The sequence below is a fragment of the Pristiophorus japonicus genome, chromosome 15 (genome assembly GCF_044704955.1).
Source record: "Pristiophorus japonicus isolate sPriJap1 chromosome 15, sPriJap1.hap1, whole genome shotgun sequence".
Classification (NCBI taxonomy): Eukaryota; Metazoa; Chordata; class Chondrichthyes; family Pristiophoridae; genus Pristiophorus; species Pristiophorus japonicus.
In genome coordinates, this window is record NC_091991.1 from 139,916,649 (window position 1) to 139,939,695 (window position 23,047).

At 45.3% G+C, this 23,047-nt stretch overlaps 1 protein-coding gene across 1 annotated transcript in view; it reads left to right on the top strand.

Annotated features, from left to right (window-relative positions):
• The window catches only part of fbxl16 (F-box and leucine-rich repeat protein 16), a 206,413-nt gene extending 184,190 nt beyond the window's left edge, over positions 1-22,223 (top strand). The window contains exons 4-6 of the mRNA XM_070856750.1: positions 18,130-18,214; positions 19,182-19,245; positions 22,075-22,223. Coding sequence (XP_070712851.1) covers positions 18,130-18,214; positions 19,182-19,245; positions 22,075-22,223 — 298 coding nt within the window. The remainder of the gene's footprint in view (positions 1-18,129; positions 18,215-19,181; positions 19,246-22,074) is intronic.
• The last annotated feature ends 824 nt before the right edge of the window (positions 22,224-23,047 follow it).

Below are 23,047 nucleotides of genomic sequence, written 5' to 3' on the forward strand. Positions count from 1 at the left end.
AAACAGAATGTTGGCCTTTATTGCAAGGGGGTTAGAGTATTAAAGCAGAGAAGTCCTGCTACAACTGTACAGGGTATTGTTGAGGCCACATCTATAGTACTGCGTACAGTTTTGGTCTCCGTATTTAAGGAAGGATATATTTGCATTGGAGGCTGTTCAGAGAAGAATCAAATAGGTTTATTCCGGAGATGAGGGGGTTGACTTATAAAGATAGGTTGAGTAGATTAGGACTATACTTATTGGCGTGCAGAAGAATGAGAGGTGATCATATCATATAAAACATATAAGATAATGAGGGGGCTCGACAAGGTGGATGCAGAGAGGATATTTCCACTCATAGGGGAAACTAAAACTGGTGGACATAGTCTCAGAATAAGGGGCCACTTAAAACTGAGAAAGGAGAAATTTCTCTCGGCGGGTTGTAAATCTATGGAATTCTTTGCCCCAGAGAGCTGTGGAAGCTGGATCATTGAATATATTTAAAGTGGAGATAAACAGATTTTTGAACGATAAGGGAATAAAGGGTTATGGGGAGCGGGCGTGGAAGTGGAGCTGAGTCCATGATCAGATCAGCCATGATATTGAATGGCGGAGCAGGCTCAAGGGGCTAGGTGACCTGCTCCTGCTCCTATTTCTTATGTTCTTATGAAAGTTATTTTAATACGTATTTCATTTATGGTATTGAAATAGGTAAAGGTGAAGTAGAAAGAGACCCGGGGTCTTACTAGACTTAATGCTAAACATTCTAATCAATGCAAAGCAGCAATTATCAAATCCAATAGAATGTTGAACTATATAGCAAGACAGCTGAATACAAGTCAGGGAAAGTTGTGATCAAACTCTACTGCTTGTCCGACTGCATCTCGAGTATTACATCCAATTCAAGCTATCAAGCCTCTAAGGAGACTGTCAAGCTCTGAAGGCAGTGCAGAAAAGAAGCACGAGACTGGTCCCTGGTGTCAGAGGCTTAAGATGTGAGGAAAAGCTGGAGGAATATTGGCTTTTTAGCCTGATAAGGAGGTGTTTGAGAGGTGACCTTATAGAGGTACAAAAGATATTAAATGGTATGGAAAAGGTATATCTGGACTATTGCTTTAAATTAAATTGTGGGAGAAGGACAATGGGACATAGGTACAGGCAAGTAAAGGTAACTGTGGAACTGATTATCAGGAAGTTCTTCATTCAAACAGCGATGAACACTTGGAACTGACCTCCATTGATTAGTGGAGGCAAAAACCGTGAATGTATTTTTTTTAATTGATGCAGTAATGGGAGGGACTGGAGGATGCTTTTGGATGGATGAAGTGATATGGGCCAAATGATTTACTTCATCTTGTGAAATTTATATGGGTGGTATAATGGTGTGGTGTACTACCAGATGAGAATATATCAGTGGTGTTAGTGAGAAACTGCCAGATCAGAGGTTGTGATCTACAGTGTTCTTGCTTACTGTCTACCCAATTTTAATGAATAGCTTGAGATATCTTGATTTAAATTCAGTGTAGTTGTATGGTACTACCACTCATTTGGAACAAACACATCTTCACCAATAATGTTATATACAAATGGTTTTACCATGAATTCAGAACATTTAGCTCTGGGCTGGAGTATCTATAGTCAACCACCATTAAGTACTGTTCCTCTTTCCTATCAGAGGGCTCCTGACCCATAACTGCCATTTCCTGTTTCCTAGTTTTGGAAAGCTTGGGAGTAGCCAATCAAGAGCACCTCCACATCCTGCTCTAGCCATTCATTGTCTTGCGCAGAAGGTGGGGTGAAGAGTTTCTGAGTGTTATACACAAACATAGCTTGATGTTCTGTAAAAGAACTCTTATTAATACACACACCTGGATAGTTTGGAAGGCTCCCTGCAAGCTTTGCAGATCTCAGATCAGGATTTATGTTTTACGCCTCTTCAGTCTCTCCCAAACATCAGGCTAATGAGAATATAAAATGCCAAATCCGAAGCTCTCAGTGTGGGTACCGGTAAATGGCTTATCAGGGACTATTCAAAGATGAGCAGAGGAATCTGGCCAACATTTATCCCTCAATCAACATTGCTAAAACAAATTATCTGGTCTTTTACCTCATTGCTGCTTGTGGAACCTTGTGTGCAAATGGACTGCCTGGTTTCATACATTACAACAATGACTACAATTCAAAAGTTCTTCATTGGCTGTAAAATGCTTTGGGACATCCATAGGTCATGAAAGGCGCTATATAAATGCAAGTTTTTCTTTCAATTCTTTATACAGTACACTCCTTCCTTCAATATTGATATTCTTTGTTCATATTCTACTCTTCAAGAGGAAAAGGGAAAAAAATTTAAAAATGAGATTTGTTAAAGTTTATGTAGAGTAATACAGTGACCCCACATTGCATTAAACATCCACGTATAATGAACACTTACCATGGCAAGATAATGTTCAGTATTTACAGGGTTGATTGTATTAGTGGGTGTTATATTATCATCATCAAAGGCAGTCCCTCGAAACGATGATGACTTGCTTCCACACCAAAAAGGGATGAGTTCACAGGTGTTTCAATGAAGAACCTAATATTCCAGATACAGTGATGAATTGTATTATATCAGAGGGTAAGGTGTTACTGTAAGGAGCTGTTGTGTTATATCAGAGGGTGTGATTTATCAGAGAATTAAACTAAGTTATGGTAGCTGCTAAAAATGGATTGCGACTGCTTTTGTAAAATTGAAGGGCAGAATGATGCATTTTAGGAGTTTATATATACCCCTGGAATGAGTTCTTCTGAGAGGAGTCTGGGGAATGTTGTAGGAAACATATAGACAGCATTTTTAGCACATTTGCCAGTTTCATTCCCATACTGGTTCTGTTTGGAGCAGGTTCATTTCCAGCCTACTGCTGTTTCTGTTGCTATAATTATCAGTAGCTGACCTTGAAACCAGCTTACAAAAACACTTCTACTGAGAAAATTAGCCATTTTGTTTCTTCCTACTCTGATTAATTGCGTGCTCGGCAGCAGATCCTCTATCACGTGGCTGATCGTAAACTAAATTTTGCTGAATGGTCTGGCAGGCCCAGGCTCCTGCGTGATTTATCCCAGCAGCTATGACTTGTTTCCTCATAAAGAGATCAAGGAGGAAATGAGTTTTTATGCATTGAAACTGGACTCATTTTATCAAAGGAACTTAAGGAAAGGTAACTTTGACGGTATGAGGCATGAATTGGCTAGAATAGACTGGCAGAGGATACTTAAAGGGTTGACGGTGGATAAGCAATGGCAAACATTTAAAGATCACATGGATGAACTTCAGCAATTGTACATCCCTGTCTGGAGTAAAAAATAAAACTGGGAAGGTTGCTCAACCATGGCTAACAAGGGAAATTAAGGATAGTGTTAAAGCCAAGGAAGAGGCATATAAATTGGCCAGAAAAAGCAACAAACCTGAGGACTGGGAGAAATTTAGAATTCAACAGAGGAGGACTAACGATTTAATTAAGAGGGGGAATATAGAGTACAAGAGGAAGCTTGCAGGGACATAAAAACTGACTGCAAAAGCTTCTATAAATATGTGAAGAGAAAAAGATTAGTAAAGACAAACGTAGGTCCTTTGCAGTCAGATACAGGTGAATTTATAATGGGGAACAAAGAAATGGCAGACCAATTGAACAAATATTTCGCTTCTGTCTTCAGGAAGGAAGATACAAATAACTTTCCGAATGTACGTGGGGACAGTGGGTCTAATGAGAAGGAGGAACTGAAAGATATCCTTATTAGGCGGAAAATTGTGTTAGGGAAATTGATGGGATTGAAGGCCGATAAATCCCTGGGGCCTGATAGTCTGCATCCAAGAGTACTTAAGGAAGTGGCCCTAGAAATAGTGGATGCATTGGTGAACATTTTCCAACAGTCTATCGACTCTGGATCAGTTCCTATGGACTGAAGGGTAGCTAATGTAACACCACTTTTTAAAAAAGGAGGGAGAGAGAAAACGGGTAATTATAGATCGGTTAGCCTGACATCAGTAGTGGGGAAAATGTTGGAATCAGTCATTAAGGATGAAATAGCAGCGCATTTGGAAAACAGTGACAGGATCAGACCAAGTCAGCGTGGATTTATGAAAGGGAAATCATGCTTGACGAATCTTCTGGAATTTTTTGAGGATGTAACTAGCAGAGTGGACAAGGGAGAACCAGTGGATGTGGTATATTTGGACTTTCAAAAGGCTTTTGACAAGGTCCCGCACAAGAGATTGGTGTGCAAAATCAAAGCGCATGGTATTGGGGGTAATGTACTGGCATGGATAGAGAACTGGTTGGCAGACAGAAAGCAGAGAGTTGGGATAAACAGATCCTTTTCAGAATGTGACTAGTGGAGTGCCGCAGGGCTCAGTGCTGGGACCCCAGCTCTTTGCAATATACATTAAAACGATTTGGATGAAAGAATAGAGTGTAATATCTCCAAGTTTGCGGATGACACTAAACTGGGTGGCGGTGTGAGCTGTGAGGAGGATGCTAAGAGGCTGCAGGGTGACTTGGACAGGTTCGGTGAGTGGGCAAATGCATGGCAGATGCAGTATAATGTGGATAAATGTGAGGTTATCCATTTTGGGGGCAAACACACGAAGGCAGAATATTATCTGAATGGCGGCAGATTTGGAAAAGGGGAGGTGCAACGAGACCTGGGTGTCATGGTTCATCAGTCACTGAAAGTTGGCACGCAGGTACAGCAGGCGGTGAAGAAGGCAAATGGTATGTTGGCCTTCATAGCTAGGGGATTTGAGTATAGGAGCAGGGAAGTCTTACTGCAGTTGTACAGGGCCTTGGTGAGGCCTCACCTGGAATATTGTGTTCAGTTTCGGTCTCCTAATCTGAGGAAGGACATTCTTGCTATTGAGGGAGTGCAGCGAAGGTTCACCAGACTGATTCCAGGGATGGCTGGGCTGTCATATGAGGAGAGACTGGATCAACTGGGCCTTTATTCACGGGCGTTTAGAAGGATGAGAGGGGATCTCATAGAAACATATAAGATTCTGATGGGACTGGACAGGTTAGATGCGGGAAGAATGTTCCCGATGTTGGGGAAGTCCAGAACCAGGGGACATAATCTTAGGATAAGAGGTAGGCCATTTAGGACTGAGATGAGGAGAAACTTCGTCACTCAGAGAGTTGTTAACCTGTGGAATTCCCTGCCGCAGAGAGTTGTTGATGCCAGTTCATTGGATATATTCAAGAGGAAGTTAGATATGGCCCTTACGGTTAAGGGGATCAAGGGGTATGGAGAGAAAGCAGGAAAGGGGTACTGAGGGAATGATCAGTCAAGATCTTATTGAATGGTGGTGCAGGCTCGAAGGGCCGAATGGCCTACTCCTGCACCTATTTTCTATGTTTCTATGTTTCTATGGCTCCAAGTTTCGACATGATTTGCTCCTGATTTTTAGGAGCAACTGGTGTAGAACGGAGTATCTTAGAAATTGGAATTCTCGGCATTTAGTTTGCTCCAGTTCTAGTCAGTTAGAACAGTTTCACTTTGGAACAGAATTTTTTTTTCAAAAGGAGGCGTGTCCGGCCACTTACGCCTGTTTTCAAAGTTTCGTCAGTGAAAACTTACTCCAAACTAACTTAGAATGGAGTAAGTGAAGATTTTTGTACACTCGAAAAAACCTTGTCTACACTTTAGAAAATCAGGCGTAGGTTACAAATCAGGCGTAGGGAATGGGGGGGGGGGTTTAAAGGGAAGTTTACAAACATTAAACATTTCAGTTTTACAAAAAGAGTCATCATCAATAATAAATGATAAATACATCAATAAATCAACCAATAAATCAATCAAAAAAAATTAAGAAGAAATAATTTTTTTTTTAATCAATAAAACAAAACATTTTCTACTTACCGACTGCAGCACCGGGAGCCCTCCAACAGCGTGCTGGGATCCCCACCCCCAGTGTGTCTCTGTCAGTGTCTCTATCTCTCTGTCTGTCAGTGTCTGTGTTTCTGACAGCGAGGGGAGGAGCAGAGGGGGGCGAAGGGGAGGAGGGGAGAGAAGGGAGAAGTGGGGGAGGGGGAGGTGGGGGGAAAGGAGAAGGGGGAGGGAGGCTGAACGGGCTGGGCCCAGCCGGGCCCGAGACTTCGGGCAGGACCCGAGACTTCGGGCAGGACCCAAGACTTCGGGCAGGGCCCGTCCCCAGCACCAGATTTACAAGTAGGTGGCGTTGGGTCGGGTCGGGTCGGGGAGAGCGTGGGTCGGGGGGGGTGGTGGGAGGGAGGTCGGTTCGGTTCGGGTCGGGGAGAGGGAGGTCAGGTCTGCTCCAGTCGGGGGGGGGCGGGGGGAAGCGGGAGTCGTGTCGGTGTCTGGTCTGGTCCGGAGGCGGCGGGGGGTGGGAAGCGGGAGTCGGGTCGGGTCGGGGGCGGGAGAGGTGGGAGTCGGGGGCGGGAGTCGAGTCGGGTCGGGAGGAAGCAGGAGCTGGCCGTGGGAGGAGCCTTAATCACGCAGCCCCAGTGAGGCCATTCGGCCAGGGCTAGGGGCTGCGTGCTTTGGCCCCTCCCACACAGTTTTGGGCGCCTGGGGCTACTGCACATGCGCGCCCACTGTAGCGTGCATGTGCAGAGGTCCCGGCACTGTTTTCAGTGCAGGGACCTGGCTCCGCCTCCTGTAGCTCGTGCTGCGCTGCGCCGAGCTGCAAACGACCTGCTGGAGAATCTGGAAGGTTTTTTTTTAGGCGCACTTTGTGGCGCGAAAAACGGGCGTCCAGGTCGGGGCTGCACCGTTCTAGGTGCGGCTCGAAACTTGGGCCCTATGTTTTTGTTTCAAATTTAAGTGAAATGATGTACATCAAGTGTGCTGTTAAAAGCAATGTTTGTGTTGAAGAAACAAATGCACCAGAATTATTGATTATGAAACAATAATGCCTAATGAGTTGTCGTAAAATAAAGGCATTACAATAAGCAAACTGTTATCACAACATAAAAATTCTAGAGACTTGCCGAACAAATACAGCAAGGCCATCCTGTAACCTGCAGCTTGTCAATCGACTAACAGGAGGCAACAACAAATGAGACGACAATAATTGAAGACTTTGAAACTGGAGGAACATTTTATGAAGGGGATGACTCGGATGTAGTCAAATTAGCTGGAGGCTTGGGACAAGTTTAAGGCCCTGGAAATACTTTGTTGTAGATGGACTCTAGTTATCTGAGCCATATTATAGGCAGTCCCTCGAAATTGAGGAAGACTTGCTTCCACTCTAAAAATGAGTTCTCAGGTGGCTGTACAGTTCCATGTGGGAATTACAGTCTCTAACAGGTGGGACAGACATTGGTTGAAGGAAAGGGTGGGTGGGACTGGTTTGCCGCATTTTTTTTCTGCATGCTCTCAGTGACGAGAGTTGGTGTTCAGCGCCCTCCCCAGCTCTTCCTCCACCTTGGGTGATCTTCGGCCAGGGATTCTCAGTTGCCAGTGGAGATGTTACACTTTATCAAGGAGGCTCTGAGGATGTCCTTGAAGTCCACCTGGGGCTCGCTTTCCGTGTAGGAGTTCCGAGTAGAGCACTTGCTTAGGGAGTCTCGTGTCGGGCATGCGGGCGATGTGGCCTGCCCAATGGAGCTGGTCGAGTGTGGTCAACGCTTCGATGCTGGGGATGTTGACCTGGGCAGTGCTCCTCAGGCATATCCAGGAAAATGAGTCTTGGCCGATTGACCCTGGACTGGAGTAAAGCCTTTTGTGAACAGCTTTCCTCACCTGCTGCCTTCTAACATGAATGCTTGTGCCGGTTGTTGAAGCTGCTGTACCTCCAACTGTTCCTCCATGCAAAGCAATGATGAAAATTGACTCCTATGATAAACTGGCTTAATCGAGGAAAAATACAACAGAAATAAGCAATCTCTTAGCTCAAAATTCCTGTGGGAATCCACAATAGCACACTCATTCCTATGATCTTGAGTGCCTACACCTGCGTGCCCCTTTAAATAGTGCTTCCAGTCATTGATTCAGTCAGTGGCTGCAGGGCGGGACTTCTGTCCCATGCAGTTACCTCAGCCACCTAAATGAAGTCCGGTGTTAAAATGGCTGCCAGCTCGATGAGGCGATAAGTTGAATTGATTGATTTTAACGGCCTCCTGCCCCGTTCCCGCTGGTCGGGGTGGGTTAAAGTCAATCCAGGTTCTTCATACTGTATACTGTATGCGATATAACAACACCTGTTTCGACAGAAGTAGAACACACTTGGATTTGTTTAACAGAAAATAATGGATACTTGCAACTAAATCTAAGATACTGCTTTCATCAAAGAGTTCAGAAGATATCATAAACATTGACAGTGAAGCTGAAATGCTTTTAAACACTCAATCCCTGAATGAGTTCACATCCATGCATTGTTATTTTTATAACACACGTACTATATGTGTCATATGTGTGTTATACGTTGATGATACAAAGTTAGGTGAGAATGTAAGTTGTGAGGAGGATGCAAAGAGGCTTCAAGGGTGTTGTGTATGCAATAACTGTTAGACTGAGTACTGTTTAACTTCAAGAGGTATGACCTCGGCTCTGCTTTATTAAGGTCCAAAGTGACTAATATACAAAATGGCTGGCCTTTTATACTTGTGCTATACACACGTGCATGCAGCCCAATGGCCTCCAACAATGAAGCCATCTAGTGGCTAGTGATCCCAAAAGTACATACATGACAATACCCCCCCCCCCCCCTCTGAGATATTAACACAGTCTTTTACAAATTGAGACCGTCTGGTGTTTTACACTCCCGGGTTGACCGTCTCCGTTCAACTCCAGCCTTGGGTGTGTTCAGAGTCTGTTGTGACTGGTGGCTGGGTGGCTGACCTGGTGGGAGTGGCAATGGCCATGTCAGGGATTGAAAGTCCATTTTCATTGAACATGTCAGTGATTGAAAGTCCCGATTCACTGATGACCACTGAGTCCTCTGATGACTGGGGATAGGTTAGTTGGTCGTCGATTGTCTCTTCTTCCGACTGTTCCAGTTCGTCTGTGTGCTGCAGCTTTGTCTAATCCATACGTTTCCTGCATGTTTGCCCATTTTTGAGCTTGACAATAAATACTCTGTTGCCTTCCTTGGCCATGACAGTACTAGTGATCCACCTGGGACTCTGACCATAATTCAGAACATATACAGGATCATTTACAGAAATATCGCGTTACACAGCTGCGTGATACCCTTGCTGACTTTGTCTTCTATATTCAACATAATTATTCAAGTCAGGGTGTACAAGAGATAGCTTGGTCTTAAGACCTCTCTTCATCATTAGTTCAGCAGGCGAGACCCCGGTAAGCGTATATGGTCTTGCCCTGTAACTCAGCAGTATGCATGACAGGCGGGTCTGCAGTGACTCTTGGGTTATTCGCTTCATACTCTGCTTTATGATTTGGACAGCACGTTCTGCTTGCCCATTGGATGCAGGTTTGAATGGTGCTGACCTTACATGTTTGATACCATTGAGTTTCATGAACTCTTGAAACTCCTGACTGGTGAAGCACAATCCGTTGTCGCTAACAACGATGTCAGGCAGACCATGTGTTGCGAACATGAGACAGATTCTCAATGGTAGCTGTGGCTGTGCTGGATGACATGATTATACACTCTATCCACTTCGAATATGCATCCACCACAACTAAAAACATCTTCCCTCGGAAGGGACCTGCAAAGTCGATGTGGATCCTGGACCATGGTTTGGACGGCCACGACCACAGACTCAGCGGCAATTCCGCTGGTGCTTTGCTGAGCTGCATGCAAGTGTTGCACTGATGCACACATGATTCCAGCTCAGACGCAATTCCCGGCCACCATACATGAGACCTGGCGATGGCTTTCATCATTACAATGCCGGGATGTGTGCTATGTAACTCACGTACAAATTTCTCTCTCCCTTTCTTGGGCATAACTACACGATTGCCCCACAGTATACAATCCGACTGAATAGACAGTCCATCTTTGTGACGAATGTAAGGTTTGGTCTCCTAGTACATTGGTTTGCCATACCCAAGCAAATCACCTTTGAGGATGCAACTCTTCACCACCGATAAAATCAGGTTCTGGCTGGTCCAGGTCTTAACTTGTTGAGCCGTTACAGGGGTTCCTTCACTCTCAAAAGCATCCATAACTAACAATAGGTCTGCAGATTGTGGCGTTTCCACCTCCGGTGTGGGCAACGGCAGACAGCTCAAAGCATCGGCACAATTCTCGGTGCCAGGTCTACGGCGGATGACATAATCATAAGCGGATAATGTCAGCGCCCACCTCTGGATGTGGGATGAAGCATTGGTATTGATACCTTTTCTTTTCAGAGAACAGTAAAATGAGCGGCTTGTGATCGGTCTCCAGTTCAAACCGAAAACCAAACAGGTACTGATGCATCTTTTTAACCCCATACACACAGGCTAGTGCTTCTTTCTCTACCATGCTGTCGGCTCTTTCTGCTTTAGACAAACTTTTTGAAGCATTCGCGACTGGTTGAAGTTTACCCGACTCAATAGCTTGTTGGAGTACACAACCAATTCCATTTGACGAAGCATCACAGGCCAATACTAAACGTTTACATGGGTCATAATGTACCAGTAGCTTGTTAGAGCAAAGCAGATTAGTGGCTTTCTCAAAAGCTCTGCCTTGAGACGCACCCCATACCCAGTTGTCGCCTTTCTGCAGTGGTTCTAATAAGATGCTCAATTTAGGTAGGAAGTTACTGAAGTAGTTGAGTAGACCCAGGAACGAACGCAGCTCCGTCACATTCTGCGACATGGGTGCATTCTTGATGGACTTGGTTTTCGCATCCGTGGGCCTGATGCTGTCAGCAGCAATTTTCCTCCCCAGGAATTCGACCTCTGGTGCCATGAAGATGCACTTCGAGCGTTTCAGTCTGAGCCCCACCTTGTCCAGATGATGTAGAACCTCTTCCAGGTTGTTCAGATGTTCCTCGGAGTCATGACCTGTGATCAGGATGTCATCTTGGAACACGACGGTTCTGGGAACGGACTTCAGTAGACTTTCCATGTTCCTCTAAAATATTGCTGCAGCTGAGCGAATTCCAAAAGGGCACCTGTGATAAATAAATAGTCCTTTATGCATGTTAATGCACATAAGTCTCTTCGACGTCTCGACCAGCTCCTGTGTCATGTAGGCCGATGTCAAGTCCAGTTTGGTGAATGACATCCCCCCCCCCACCACCACGGCTAGTGTTACAAACAAGTCATTGCCTTCGGTAACGGGTACTGATCCTGTTTCGAAACCCTGTTGATCATAGCCTTGTAGTCTCCACAGATTCTGACAGTGCCATCACTTTTCAGCACAGGAACAATGGGGCTGGCCCATTCATTAAATTCAACCGGTGATATGATCCCTTCACGCTGGAGTCTCTCCAGTTCGATTTCGACCTTCTCCCTCATCATATACGGAACTACCCGAGCTTTATGATGGACGGGTCTTGCATCCGAGTCCACGTGGATCTGCACCTTGGCTCCTGTGAAGTTGCCGATGCCTGCTTCGAACAGCGAGGGGAACTTGCTCAGCACTTGGGCACATGTATCTTTCTCCGACAACAATGCCTTGATGTCGTTCCAATCACATCTGATTTTTTTCAAGCCTTTTCCTGCCGAACAGCCATTGCCTGGGACAATCCATAACGGTAACTCGTGAACTGCACCGTCATATGACACTTTAATTGTGGCACTGCCAATCACCGTTATGAGTTCTTTGGTGTACATGCGAAACTTGGCATTGACTGGACTCAGTCTGGGCCTCACAGCCTTAGTATCCCACAGCTTGTCGAACGCCCTCTGGCTCATTATCGATTGACTTGCCCCAGTGTCCAGTTCCATTGATACCGGTACCCCATTAAATTTCACGTTGACCATTATTGGTTTGCTCTTAGTTGGGAACGAGTACAGTCATTCTGTTATCTCGGATTGCGTATCCGGATCCGCGCTAGTCTGCTAATCATCCTCCCCCATCATCATAGGCAGTTCCTCGAAACAAGGATGACTTGCTTCTCTGAAGGGTGGAAGATGCCTGTGTATGGATTTTTTTAACGTGTGGTGGCCGTTGCACACCAGCCACCACACGGGTTTAACAGAGCTAGGTCTTGGTCCAGTGGCAACCTCCACGTGGTGTGTCACAGCACGCTTGCTCATCTGCGGACACTTGCACTGGAGATGCCCCACTCTCAGACAGCCTTTGCAAACATATTGCTTAAATCGGCACTGCTGGTGCCGGTGATTTCCCCCACAACGCCAACACGGAGAAATCAGATGCATTCCCGCTGGAAGACTTTGGGCAGCCACAGGTTTTGCGTACACAGTCGGGTAGGCCCTGCCATGTGCTGCTCTTCTGAAAGCTGAATCAATCATATTTACAGTACTTACCGAGTTTCGATTTTTTTTTTTCACTGATATCTGCTTTTCACTGATATCTGTCAACATGCATGACTGAGAGATCGTGATGGCCTTGTTCAAGTCCAACGTCTCCACTGCCAGTAGTTTACGCAGGATCACCTCGTGGTTGATGCCGATTACAAAGAAGTCCCGCAGCATGTCTGCCAACACAGCCCCGAACTTACACGGTCTCAGGTCAGCAACTAATTCTGCCGCATTCTGGCCCTCTGAGCGAACGTGCGTGTAAAATCTGTATCTTGAGATGATGATGCCTTCGACTGGCTTAAGATGGTCCTGTACCAGTGTACACAATTCTTCATACAGCTTTTCTGTTGGACTCACAGGTAGGAGTAGATTCTTTATCAGACCATAAATTTTTGGACCGCAAACCGTGAGGAACACCACCCGCGCCGATCTGCGTCGCTGACCTCCTCCATTTTGTTAGCCATGAAGAATTGGCTCAAACGGCTCACAAAATCTACCCAATCTTCTCCTTCCACAAATCGCTCCAACAATCCAATTGTGCTCATTTTTGCATGCAAAGGTTCTTGTTGCCCTCGTCGCCAAATGTTGTGTATGCAATAACTGTTAGACTGAGTACTGTTTAACTCCAAGAGGTATGACCTCGGCTCTGCTTTATTAAGGCCCAAAATGACTTAATATATAAAATGGCTGGCCTTTTATATTTGGGCTGCACACACGTGCATGCAGTGGCGCCATCTAGTGGCTAGCGATGCCAAAATTACATACATGACAAAGGGGACATAGACAGGCTAAGTGAGTGGGCAGGAACATTGGAGAAATGTGAAGTTATCCACTTTGGTAGGAAAATTAGAAAAATTAAATGTTGAGAGATTGGGAAATATTGGTGTTCAGAGGGACCTAGGTGTCCTTATACACAACTCACTGAAAGTTAACATGCAGGTACAGCAAGCAATTAAGAAAGCAAATGGTATGTTGGCCTTTATTACAAGAGGATTTGAGTATGAGAGTAAAGGGGGCCGAAATTGCCCCTCTCCTTAAGGCCTGTTACCACCGCAAATCGTCGGTCATGCTGCGGAGTGGAGTGGCTGCTGACTTTTTGTAGAATGGCCGCCACTAGCTCAATTGCCCTCCCGAGTTTTCCCGGCGGTGCCCCGATTGCCCCCCCCAACTCTCCGCAGCTACCAATCCATCTTAAGTGTGTCATCACCGTGCGCACTGCTGATCTAACCCCCCGACGGTGACATTCCCCTCCGAAGATCTTCGGCCCGCTTGGCGGTGCCAAAACAAGCTTTTTCCTAGTGAATCCAGTGAGGTTGTGGCCTTCTGCAGTGGCAGTGCGGCTTCCCTTAAAGGAGAGGGCTGACTGCCGCTGCCGCTATGTTTTTTTTTGTCAGCCGACTGCCAGATTGGCCCGACAAATATACCCCCGGGTTCGGCCAGACGGTCAACAGGCAGCCTGCATCCCCCCCCCCCCCCTCTTGGGTGCCAGACTACTGGCCCAGTCGAAACCCTCCCTGGTGGTCCAGAGCACCAAAGTTTCAAAATCGCGAAGGCTCTCCCCTTCAACTGAAGGGGAGAGCCGTGATTACGTCATCGCGGCAGTGACTCCGCTCCGTACCCAACTTCCGCCCCTCAGTTGCTGCCATCGCCGCGTTTCCTCCCTTCAGGTGTTGTCACCGCCCTCATAATGATCGAGTTCCGGATGCATGGGAAAAAAAACCCAACAAAGAGCCGACCTGAATCGCAGCTGCAGTAAAAACCATCGAAACGGGGTGGGAGTGCCCTGCTTCAGGCGTGGGGCAATTTCTACCTCAAGATGTCTTACTGCAATTATATAGGGCAAGGATGAGACCGCACCTGGAGTATTGTGTACGGTTTTTGTCTCCTTACCTATGGAAGGATATACTTGCCATAGAGGGAGTGCAACGAAGGTTCACCAGATGATTCCTGGGATGGGGGGGATTGTCCTATGAGGAGAGATTGAGTAGACTAGGCCGATATTCTCCAGCATTTAGAAGAATGAGAGGTGATCTCATTGCAACATACAAAATTCTTATAGGGCTTGACAGAGTAGATGCAGGAAGGATGTTTCATCTTGCTGGCACGTCTAGAACCAGGGGTCACAGTCTCAGAATAAGGGGTCAGCCATTTAGGATTGAGATGAGGAGAAATTTCTTCACTTGGAGAGTGGTGAATCTCTGGAATTCTCTACCCCAGAGGGCTGTGGTGGCTCAGTCGTTGAGTATATTCAAGACCGAGATCGCTAGAATTTTGGATATTGACGGAATCAAGGGATATGGGGATGATGCAGAAAAGTGGAGTTGAAATACAAGATCAGCCATGATCTTATTGAATGGCGGAGCAGGCTCGAGGGGCCAAATGGCCTACTCCTGTTCCTATTTCTTATGTTCTTATAGATTTGTCGAGGCAATGGTATTCCTTTTGGAGCCTTTTTACTTTTCCCCACAGTTGGGGTTGTAGCTAACACTGAGAATCAGTCTGCTTACTCTAGCTGATGTGTAATGACATTTATTCCAAAAGAGTATTGATTGCAATATAAGTCTATTGAATAACAGTTCACTTTGCAGTGAAATAACAACAATTGTATGTTATAAATGAAATAACTGCACCTGGAAAATATGTTAGTTTTCATACAATGATGTCCTAAATTACAATGATTCATTTTGAGTGGTCTTATGACTTTCAGCAAAATCATGAAATGTATCAACATGTTTTAACTCTCTCCCAGATTGTTACTTTTTGTAGTGCACAGTGAATAACATATTTTTAAAGAATGTTCTTGAATCGTTCATTAAATGATGGAAATGCTGAACACAGGCTATGAACTATGTCAGAACAATCGATATCGGGGAAATTCAAAGCCTGAGGTTTCCAGTCACCAGTTAGCCACATACTGGAGGCGCCTCTCGTGTATAAACATCAAAGTGTCTGTAACAGTTGGTGGTGTTGCTTCCAGTTTACAGATTCCCTTCAGTTACCCACCTTTGGAGAATGAGGTAATGTAATCTTGTGGGATGACAGGAGATTGTGATCTTGAGCTTTACACTCCTGCCAAATGCGGAATGTTGCTGGGCTGGAAGTTGTGCAGTGTGAATGAAAGACTGATGAAACTGATTGTGGTGTTCAACCTGAAGTCTAATATATCGTGGGATTGGTAATACGGCAATCTGACAATAACAACTATTACACAACTATTACACAACTACTACCACCAATACTACCACAACTACTATCACCAATACTACCAGTCCTACTACTTTTTTTTTCATTCACAGAATGTAGACATCATTGGCAAGACCAGCATTTATTGCCCATTCCTAATTGCCTTTGAAAAGATGGTAGTGAGCCACCGCCTTGAACCCGCTGCAATCCGTGTAGTGAAGATACTCCCACAGTGCTGTTAGGTAGGGAGTTGCAGGATTTTGACCCAGTGATGATGAAGGAATGGCGACATATTTCCAAGTCAGGATGATGTGTGACTTGGAGATGGTTGTGTTCCCATGTGCCGGCGGCCCGCTGCCCTTGTCCTTCTAGGTGGTTGAGGTTGCGGGCTTGGGAGGCGCTGCCAAAGTAGCCTTGGCGAGTTGCTACAGTGCATCTTGTAGATGTTATACGCTGCAGCCACGGTGCGCCGGTAGTGGGGGAGTGAATGTTTAAAGTGGTAGCTAAGGTGTCAATCAAACAGGGTGCTTTGTCCTGGATGGTGTTGAGCTTCTTGAGTGTTATTGGAGCTGCACTTATCAGGGCAAGTGGAAAATATTCCAACACACTCCTGACTTGTGCCTTGCAGATGGCTTTGGGGTGACAAGAGGTGAGCCTCTCGCCACAGAATACCCAGCCTCTGACCTGCTCTTGTAGCTACAATATATATGTGGCTGGTCCAATTAAGTTTCTGGTCAATGATGACCCCCAGAATGTTGAAGGTAGGTGTTTCACCGACGTTAATGCTGTTGAATGTCAAGGGGAGGTGGTTTGACTTTCTCTCGTTGGAGATGGTCATTGCCTGGCACTTATGTGACACGAATATTACTTGCCACTTATCAGTCCAAGCCTGAATGTTGTCCAGGTCTTGCTGCATGCGGGCATGATTGCTTCATTATCTGAGGAGTGGTGGAAGGAACTGAACACTGCGCAGTCATCAGCAAACATCCCCACTTCTGACGTTATGATGGAGGGAAGGACATTGATTAAGCAGCTGTAGATGGTTGGGCCTAGGACACTGCCCTGAGGAACTGCTGTAGCAATTTCAGCAACAGATCAGCCATAATCTCATTGACTAGCGAAACATGCTCGAGGGGCTGAATGACCTCCTCCTGTCCCTATGTTCCTATGTCCTGGCACTGAGATGATTGGCCTCCAACAACCACAACCATCTTCCTTTGTGTTAGGTATGACTCTAGCCAATGGAGAGTTTTCCTCCGATTCCCATTGACTTAAAGTTTACTAAGGCTCCTTGATGCCACACTCGGGCAAATGCTGCCAAGGGCAGTCACTCACCTCACCTCTGGAATTCAGCTCCTTTGTCCATGTTTGGACCATAGCTGTAATGAGGTCTGAAGCCGAGTGGTCCTGGCGGAACCCAAATTGAGCATCAGTGAGTATGTTATTGGTGAGTAAGTGCCGCTTGATAGCACTGTCGAGGACACCTTCCATCACTTTACTGATGATTGAAAATTGATGGGGTGGTAATTGGCCGGATTGGATTGTCCTGCTTTTTGTGGACAGGACATAGCTGGGCAGTTTTCCCACATTGTCTGATAGATGCCAGTGTTGTAGCTATACTGGAACAGCTTGGTTAGAGGCTCAGCTAGTTCTGGAGCCCATGTCCTCAGCACTTCAGCCGGTGTGTTGTCGGGTCCCATAGCCTTTGCTGTATCCAGTGCGCTCAGCTGTTTCTTGAGATCACGTGGAGTGAATTGGTTTAGCCGAAGACTTGCTTCTGTGATGATGGGAACTCATGAGAAGACCGACATGGATCATCCACTTGGCACTTCTGGCTGAAGATGGTGCGAACATTTCAGCCTTGTCTTTTGCGCTCACGTGCTGGGCTCTGCCATCATGAAGCATGGGGATATTCATTGATCCTCCTCCTCCCGTTAGTTGTTTAATTGTCCACCACCTTTCACAACTGGATGTAGCAGGACTGCAGAGCTTTGATCTGATCCGTTTATTGTAGGATCGCTTAGCTCTGTCAATAGTATTACTATTACCACCAGTACTACTGCTACTACTGGCATTTATCTAGCACCTTTAATGGAGAAAAACACCCCAATATGCTTCATAAAACCATTTAAGATTTTCACAATGTTGCTGCATCGGTTTTTGGGAGGAAGGACGACAATAAGTAATCCAGTGGCAGGGTCCATAGCGGGCACTTTGTCTAGAATGATAATATCTTAGAATCATTTAACCTTTATCTTTCTTGTCACATTTTAGTTATTTTATTGAAATAACATGCTAGTGGAATATTTAGCATGCAATTCTGTCAGGCTTATTGATTGTTTTTAATAATCACGATTAATGCAAAGGTCTTGCACTTTCTCCTTAACAAAACCAAGTTGAGTTCGTTAGCACTCATCTCAGTACTTCTGAATATTGAACAACATTCACTTCCACTTGAGTAATGATTTCATTTGACACTGGCTGGTTGTTAATTCTACTTAACTAAAGTTGGTTGTTATTCTCACTTGAACAGTGCTATGTTTATCCCCCCACGCCTTCTAATCATTCCACTTGTCATTGACATTGTAGGTGTGTGCGGATTACTGACACTGGACTTGGCTATCTCTCCACAATGTCTTCCCTGCGTTGTCTGTACCTGAGATGGTGTTGCCAGGTGAGTTTTGCAATATTCACACATTCAAGTAAAAATTAATTCCAAGACAAATTGATAACTTAAAAAAAGGCATAGAAACAGTGAAGTCAATCTGTCTGCCATAGTAACACTGAATATTGTCAGAATTAATATAGAAGCATCATGCTCGGTGATATCATCAATACATAGTGTTCACAGCAACAGATTTGTACAAATATATAATGTTGGCCGTGTGCCAAGTATTAGCAATAGCATAGCTAAATGATAATATTAATAGAGGTACAACATTGAGAATAGCAATATTAACACACATAATTTCCAAGTTGGTGGATTTAAAATTAATGACAGAATCAATACAGACACAGGATTCAGTAAATTAATATGTACTTAATACATTTGCCTTGTAAACAGTGATGAGGAAAAGCAAGCAGTGCAGGTAATGAAAAAATGAGTTGTAGAACTATTCTCCTGTGAATAAAGGCAGCTTCCAAATATGTAGATTTAGATAAAGATCTGAGCATTCAAGAAAAAAAGTCCTATTTATAGCAAACTTGCAGGAAAGTTGATGGATTGGACACCATCTTTAGTATCAGTTCTCATGATGCTGCAGCACCAGTTGGATCTATGAAATGCCAGGGTTGATTGTTGGTTGTTTTCTTGCTGGAAGCAATACAGTAGGTTATACAGTACAGTAGGTTATACAGTACAGTAGGTTATACAATACAGGATGAGTTCTGATGAAGGGTCATCGACCTGAAACCTTAACTCTGTTTCTCTCTCCACAGATGCTGCCTGACCCGCTGAGATTTCCAGCATTTTCTGTTTTTATTTACAATAGGTTACTGAGTTCGCCACTCTCTAAATGAGCTTCTTGACATTACCTGCACCTTCCCCGAGTTACCACACACTCACCAACAGAAGCAAATGCAATTCATATCTAAGGAGCAATGTCTTGGTGAATAACTTATTCATATCCTTCTTTCCACAGGTACAAGATTTTGGTTTACAGCATCTCTTTGGAATGAGGAGTTTACGATTACTTTCATTAGCAGGTGACTAATTTCAGTACTATTACACATTCCAATATCTGCTGATTTCATGTGACCTATTTCACTTTTTTTTTAAAATAGAAGGATATTTGAGCTCCCCACTTGAGGGGTGAGAGTGCAGGAAAAGGAACACTGCCCGATCACATCGAGCATGCGTTTGATGCAGAGCACACCTCCCTCTGCTTCTACAGTGTAACTGCAACTTAGAAAAGCACTCCTTACTGCACTGGTGTGATATTGATGGGGTTGATTTTCCCAGGAGCTGGGATTATTGTTGGAGGGGGGAGGTGGGGGGAGGGGCATCCCAGGCAGGCAGGCAGCGAACACAAATGCCACACTAATGTGAGGGTCCATTTGATTTTAAGTGCCAGGCCTCATTATCACAGGCTGGACGGCTGATCACAATGGCAGAAGCCCATGCCATCTACCTGACTTGCGTAATTTCTGGAGAAAGCTCCGGACCATCATATTTAAAGGGCGAATGTACCGCTTAAAGGGAGATTGCATTCATTTACTTTCAAGACTTTGACAGCTTCAAATTGTGAATTTGCTGGAGCTTTCAGATAGCAGGCAAGGAAGGGAAAGATAGCCCTCAGATTTTTCAGGCCTGAAGGTGTTATTGTCTGAGGTGAGGACCAGGAAGGATGTGCTTTTCTCACAACATGAGAAGACGGTGCTCTACACTTTGGCGAAGAAGCATGGCTAAAAGTTACAGATCGGGTCCACAACAGGGACATCACCCCAAGGACCTAGATACAGTGCCACAAGAGAGTTAATGATCTCACAAGTACAGCAAAGGTGAGTACAGCAAGTCCTTTTCACATTTCTTGTACCTACCCACAGTCACTCTCCTCCAGTATTCTGAGCAGTGATCACTCCTGCATCCCATCTCTCAAAGTTAATCACAAGACACATCCTTTCATTCTTACTCCTAACATAAACACATCTGCCATTGCTATCTCCACTGCTTCCACTCATCTGTCAATTGCACAGCTGCAATTCCTCTCATCACTCCTTCCTCAGTTCACATTCCAGCCATTTGCTTCCCATTCCAACCCTCCCCTTTCTCCTAGCATCTGTCTTAGTCTCCCTCTCAGCTTATGCACTATATGCAGAAGCCCCACGCATGTGCACGTGCCTTCTCAGTATCCATTCATAACATTCTCCTTCTCCTTCTGCAGGAGAAGATAGTGCACAACAGAAGGCAGAGAGATACAAGTGATGGAGGAACACCATTGTGGTCCTCACCCAGATGGAGCAGGATGCACAGCAAGAGCTAAGAGCTTTGGAGATGGTGAGGCTGGCAACTCCTCTGATCAGGGTGACTGCTTAATCACTTGAACCTCTTCATGAACCGGAAGCAATTGCACTTTCAGACAACTTTAAAAGATGAACCAGCATGGTCAAGCTTTGCATATGTAAATATTCAGCCTCTCAATGCCATCCTAACTCTTGTCCTCTTCTTTCCTCAAGGGCCCTTTCTTCAGCAAGAACCCGATCAGCAACCTGTTGAAGAGGACACCTCAGAGGACCACATTCCTCCTGAGGATTCACCATCACACACTACATCCCTCCCAGGCACCAGCACAGAGATTGGCATCCCTGAGGGAGGAACATAGATAGTGAGTTAGAGGGGCTCGCATCTGGTGAAATGCACAGCACAAGTAAGCAGAAATAGCTACTGAGTAGGGGTGCGACCCAGGAGCAGTGCACGCTGCACACACCTAATCAGGCCTGTGGCAGGACAGCGTGATACGGTGCGCGGTCCACATTTGTTTATCATCGGCAATGTGCGGGTGCAAATTGTGGCCCCAGAGGCAACTGGTGGGTCACTGGAAGAACGAAGATCTGCTAGCTCGGATGATGGCCTTGGCAGTAAGACAAGTCTGGAATGGTTGAGGGTGGGGGGAGGGGCAGCAATTGGGAAGGGGCGAGCGGTGTCTGGCAGCGATCCGTGAAGTTAATGTGGAACCGGAGGAGCACTCCTGCTCTTCCTGTATCCGAAATAAGGTAAGTAGAAAAAATTAAAACTTGCCTTTTAGAAAACAGTTTCCAACAGTCCCTTTTAAGGACGGCTGGTTTTGCCTGAGAATACTGACCGCAGCAACTGATCAGTCACTAACAAATTTTATATAAAAGGCCTGAAAAAGGTGTTAGGCACTCTATTTGCATATGCAAAGGGCCCAACACCTGTTTCAGGCACGGGTCCTGAAAACCCATTCAGGAACCTTTACCAATATAGCAGCAATGGTCCCTCTCATTTTTTTTGGATGCCTGGCCCCTTTTCATGCACAGAATTTCACATTGGAAAAAGCCAGTTCCGGGCTGCATGGGAATGGCAGACAGCTGTGTGGCATCTGGTCCCGCAGCTTAGAGGGAACGTTGCATGGCGAGTGGTGCATTTATGGCATGGAATGTGCACGCGCACCACGTCTACCATATTGGATGCTTCGGCCTAGAAAACGGGCATGGCATCATCAAATTTCTTGGCCTTGCTGTCTAAGCTCACGCATGAAGAATGACCAATTTGGTGAAATACCAGAGGACTGCAGATAACCATAGTATTGTATCCAATTACGAGTCACCATCTTCAGAAAGGGTGGTTATAAAAAGAGAAAAATAGGATAAAAACAGAATAATTAATGTATATAAATAGGTTACTTAATGAGGCCATTTAAATCTACCCTATATAACTTGCAAGCAAGCGATTGTGAGTGGATTATGCTGTCCTTGTTTTTGGAATTAACAGTTTAATCTCCAGCTCCAACCCTATCAAGTGGCGTGTTTGCTTTTTTTTAAGCTGGGTGATAATGGTGCTCTTTTGTCTCCTAGGCTGTCCATTGCTGACCACCGCTGGCCTCTCAGGCTTGATTCAGCTGCAAGACTTGGAGGAGCTGGAACTAACCAACTGCCCTGGTGCTACGCCTGAGCTCTTCAAATATTACTCCCAGCACCTGCCCCGCTGTATGGTGATTGAGTAAAGGACAGCAGGGATTGGCTGTTTACACAGAATTACCACCTCCAGCCAAACCCAGCACTGATTACCAATCAGAGTAAAGCTTGGAGATGAATGTGCATCTGATCAATGATAGGAAAATGTTTTAACGGTGTCAGGAATGAGAAAGAAACTGTGAATATAAACAAATTGAGATTATTTTTGCTTTGGTGTGCACCAGAGTCATCCCATTCTCTGTCTGGATGTGTGAATTCCACAATCATTCCTGCTCTTTTTTCTAAATGTGGAGTGGTTGTGACCAGGCTTGTTCTGAGCATGTGCAGCGTTTGCGGGTAGCTGCTGTCACATGCTGCTGCTGTAACTCTTGTGTTTCAGTGCTGGATCTCTGTAATGTGTCTAACGTCTGTGTAGAATTCCGTTTGCTGAAATGTTTCCCTCTGCGGATGTGAGGCTGTATTTCTCTTATTAGAAAACGAGTTGTGGTGATCATTCCTTGTACCAGGGATGGATGTTAAGCATCTCTTCCGGAAGCCGTTGTCAACTGGTTCTATTAACTCCTTATCTGACCAACAATGGAGACCTTTCTCCGCCAGCCCGCATATTGGCAGATATTTCTTTTTTTCTTAAATTGGTATTTTCCTTTTCAGTTTCTAATGCTGGCTGGTTCACTGCTGGAATCTGTAAGGGGAACAAAGTGGGGGAACTGGGATTAGGGTTTAGATGAACGAGTGCAACGCGTGACATTTTTTGGTGCAGGTTGAAGGACATATGGGAAAAAAATCAGCATCAGCAACGGTCCATTCCATTCCTGAAGACTTCAGGGATCGGCTGAGCTGGACTTTTGATATC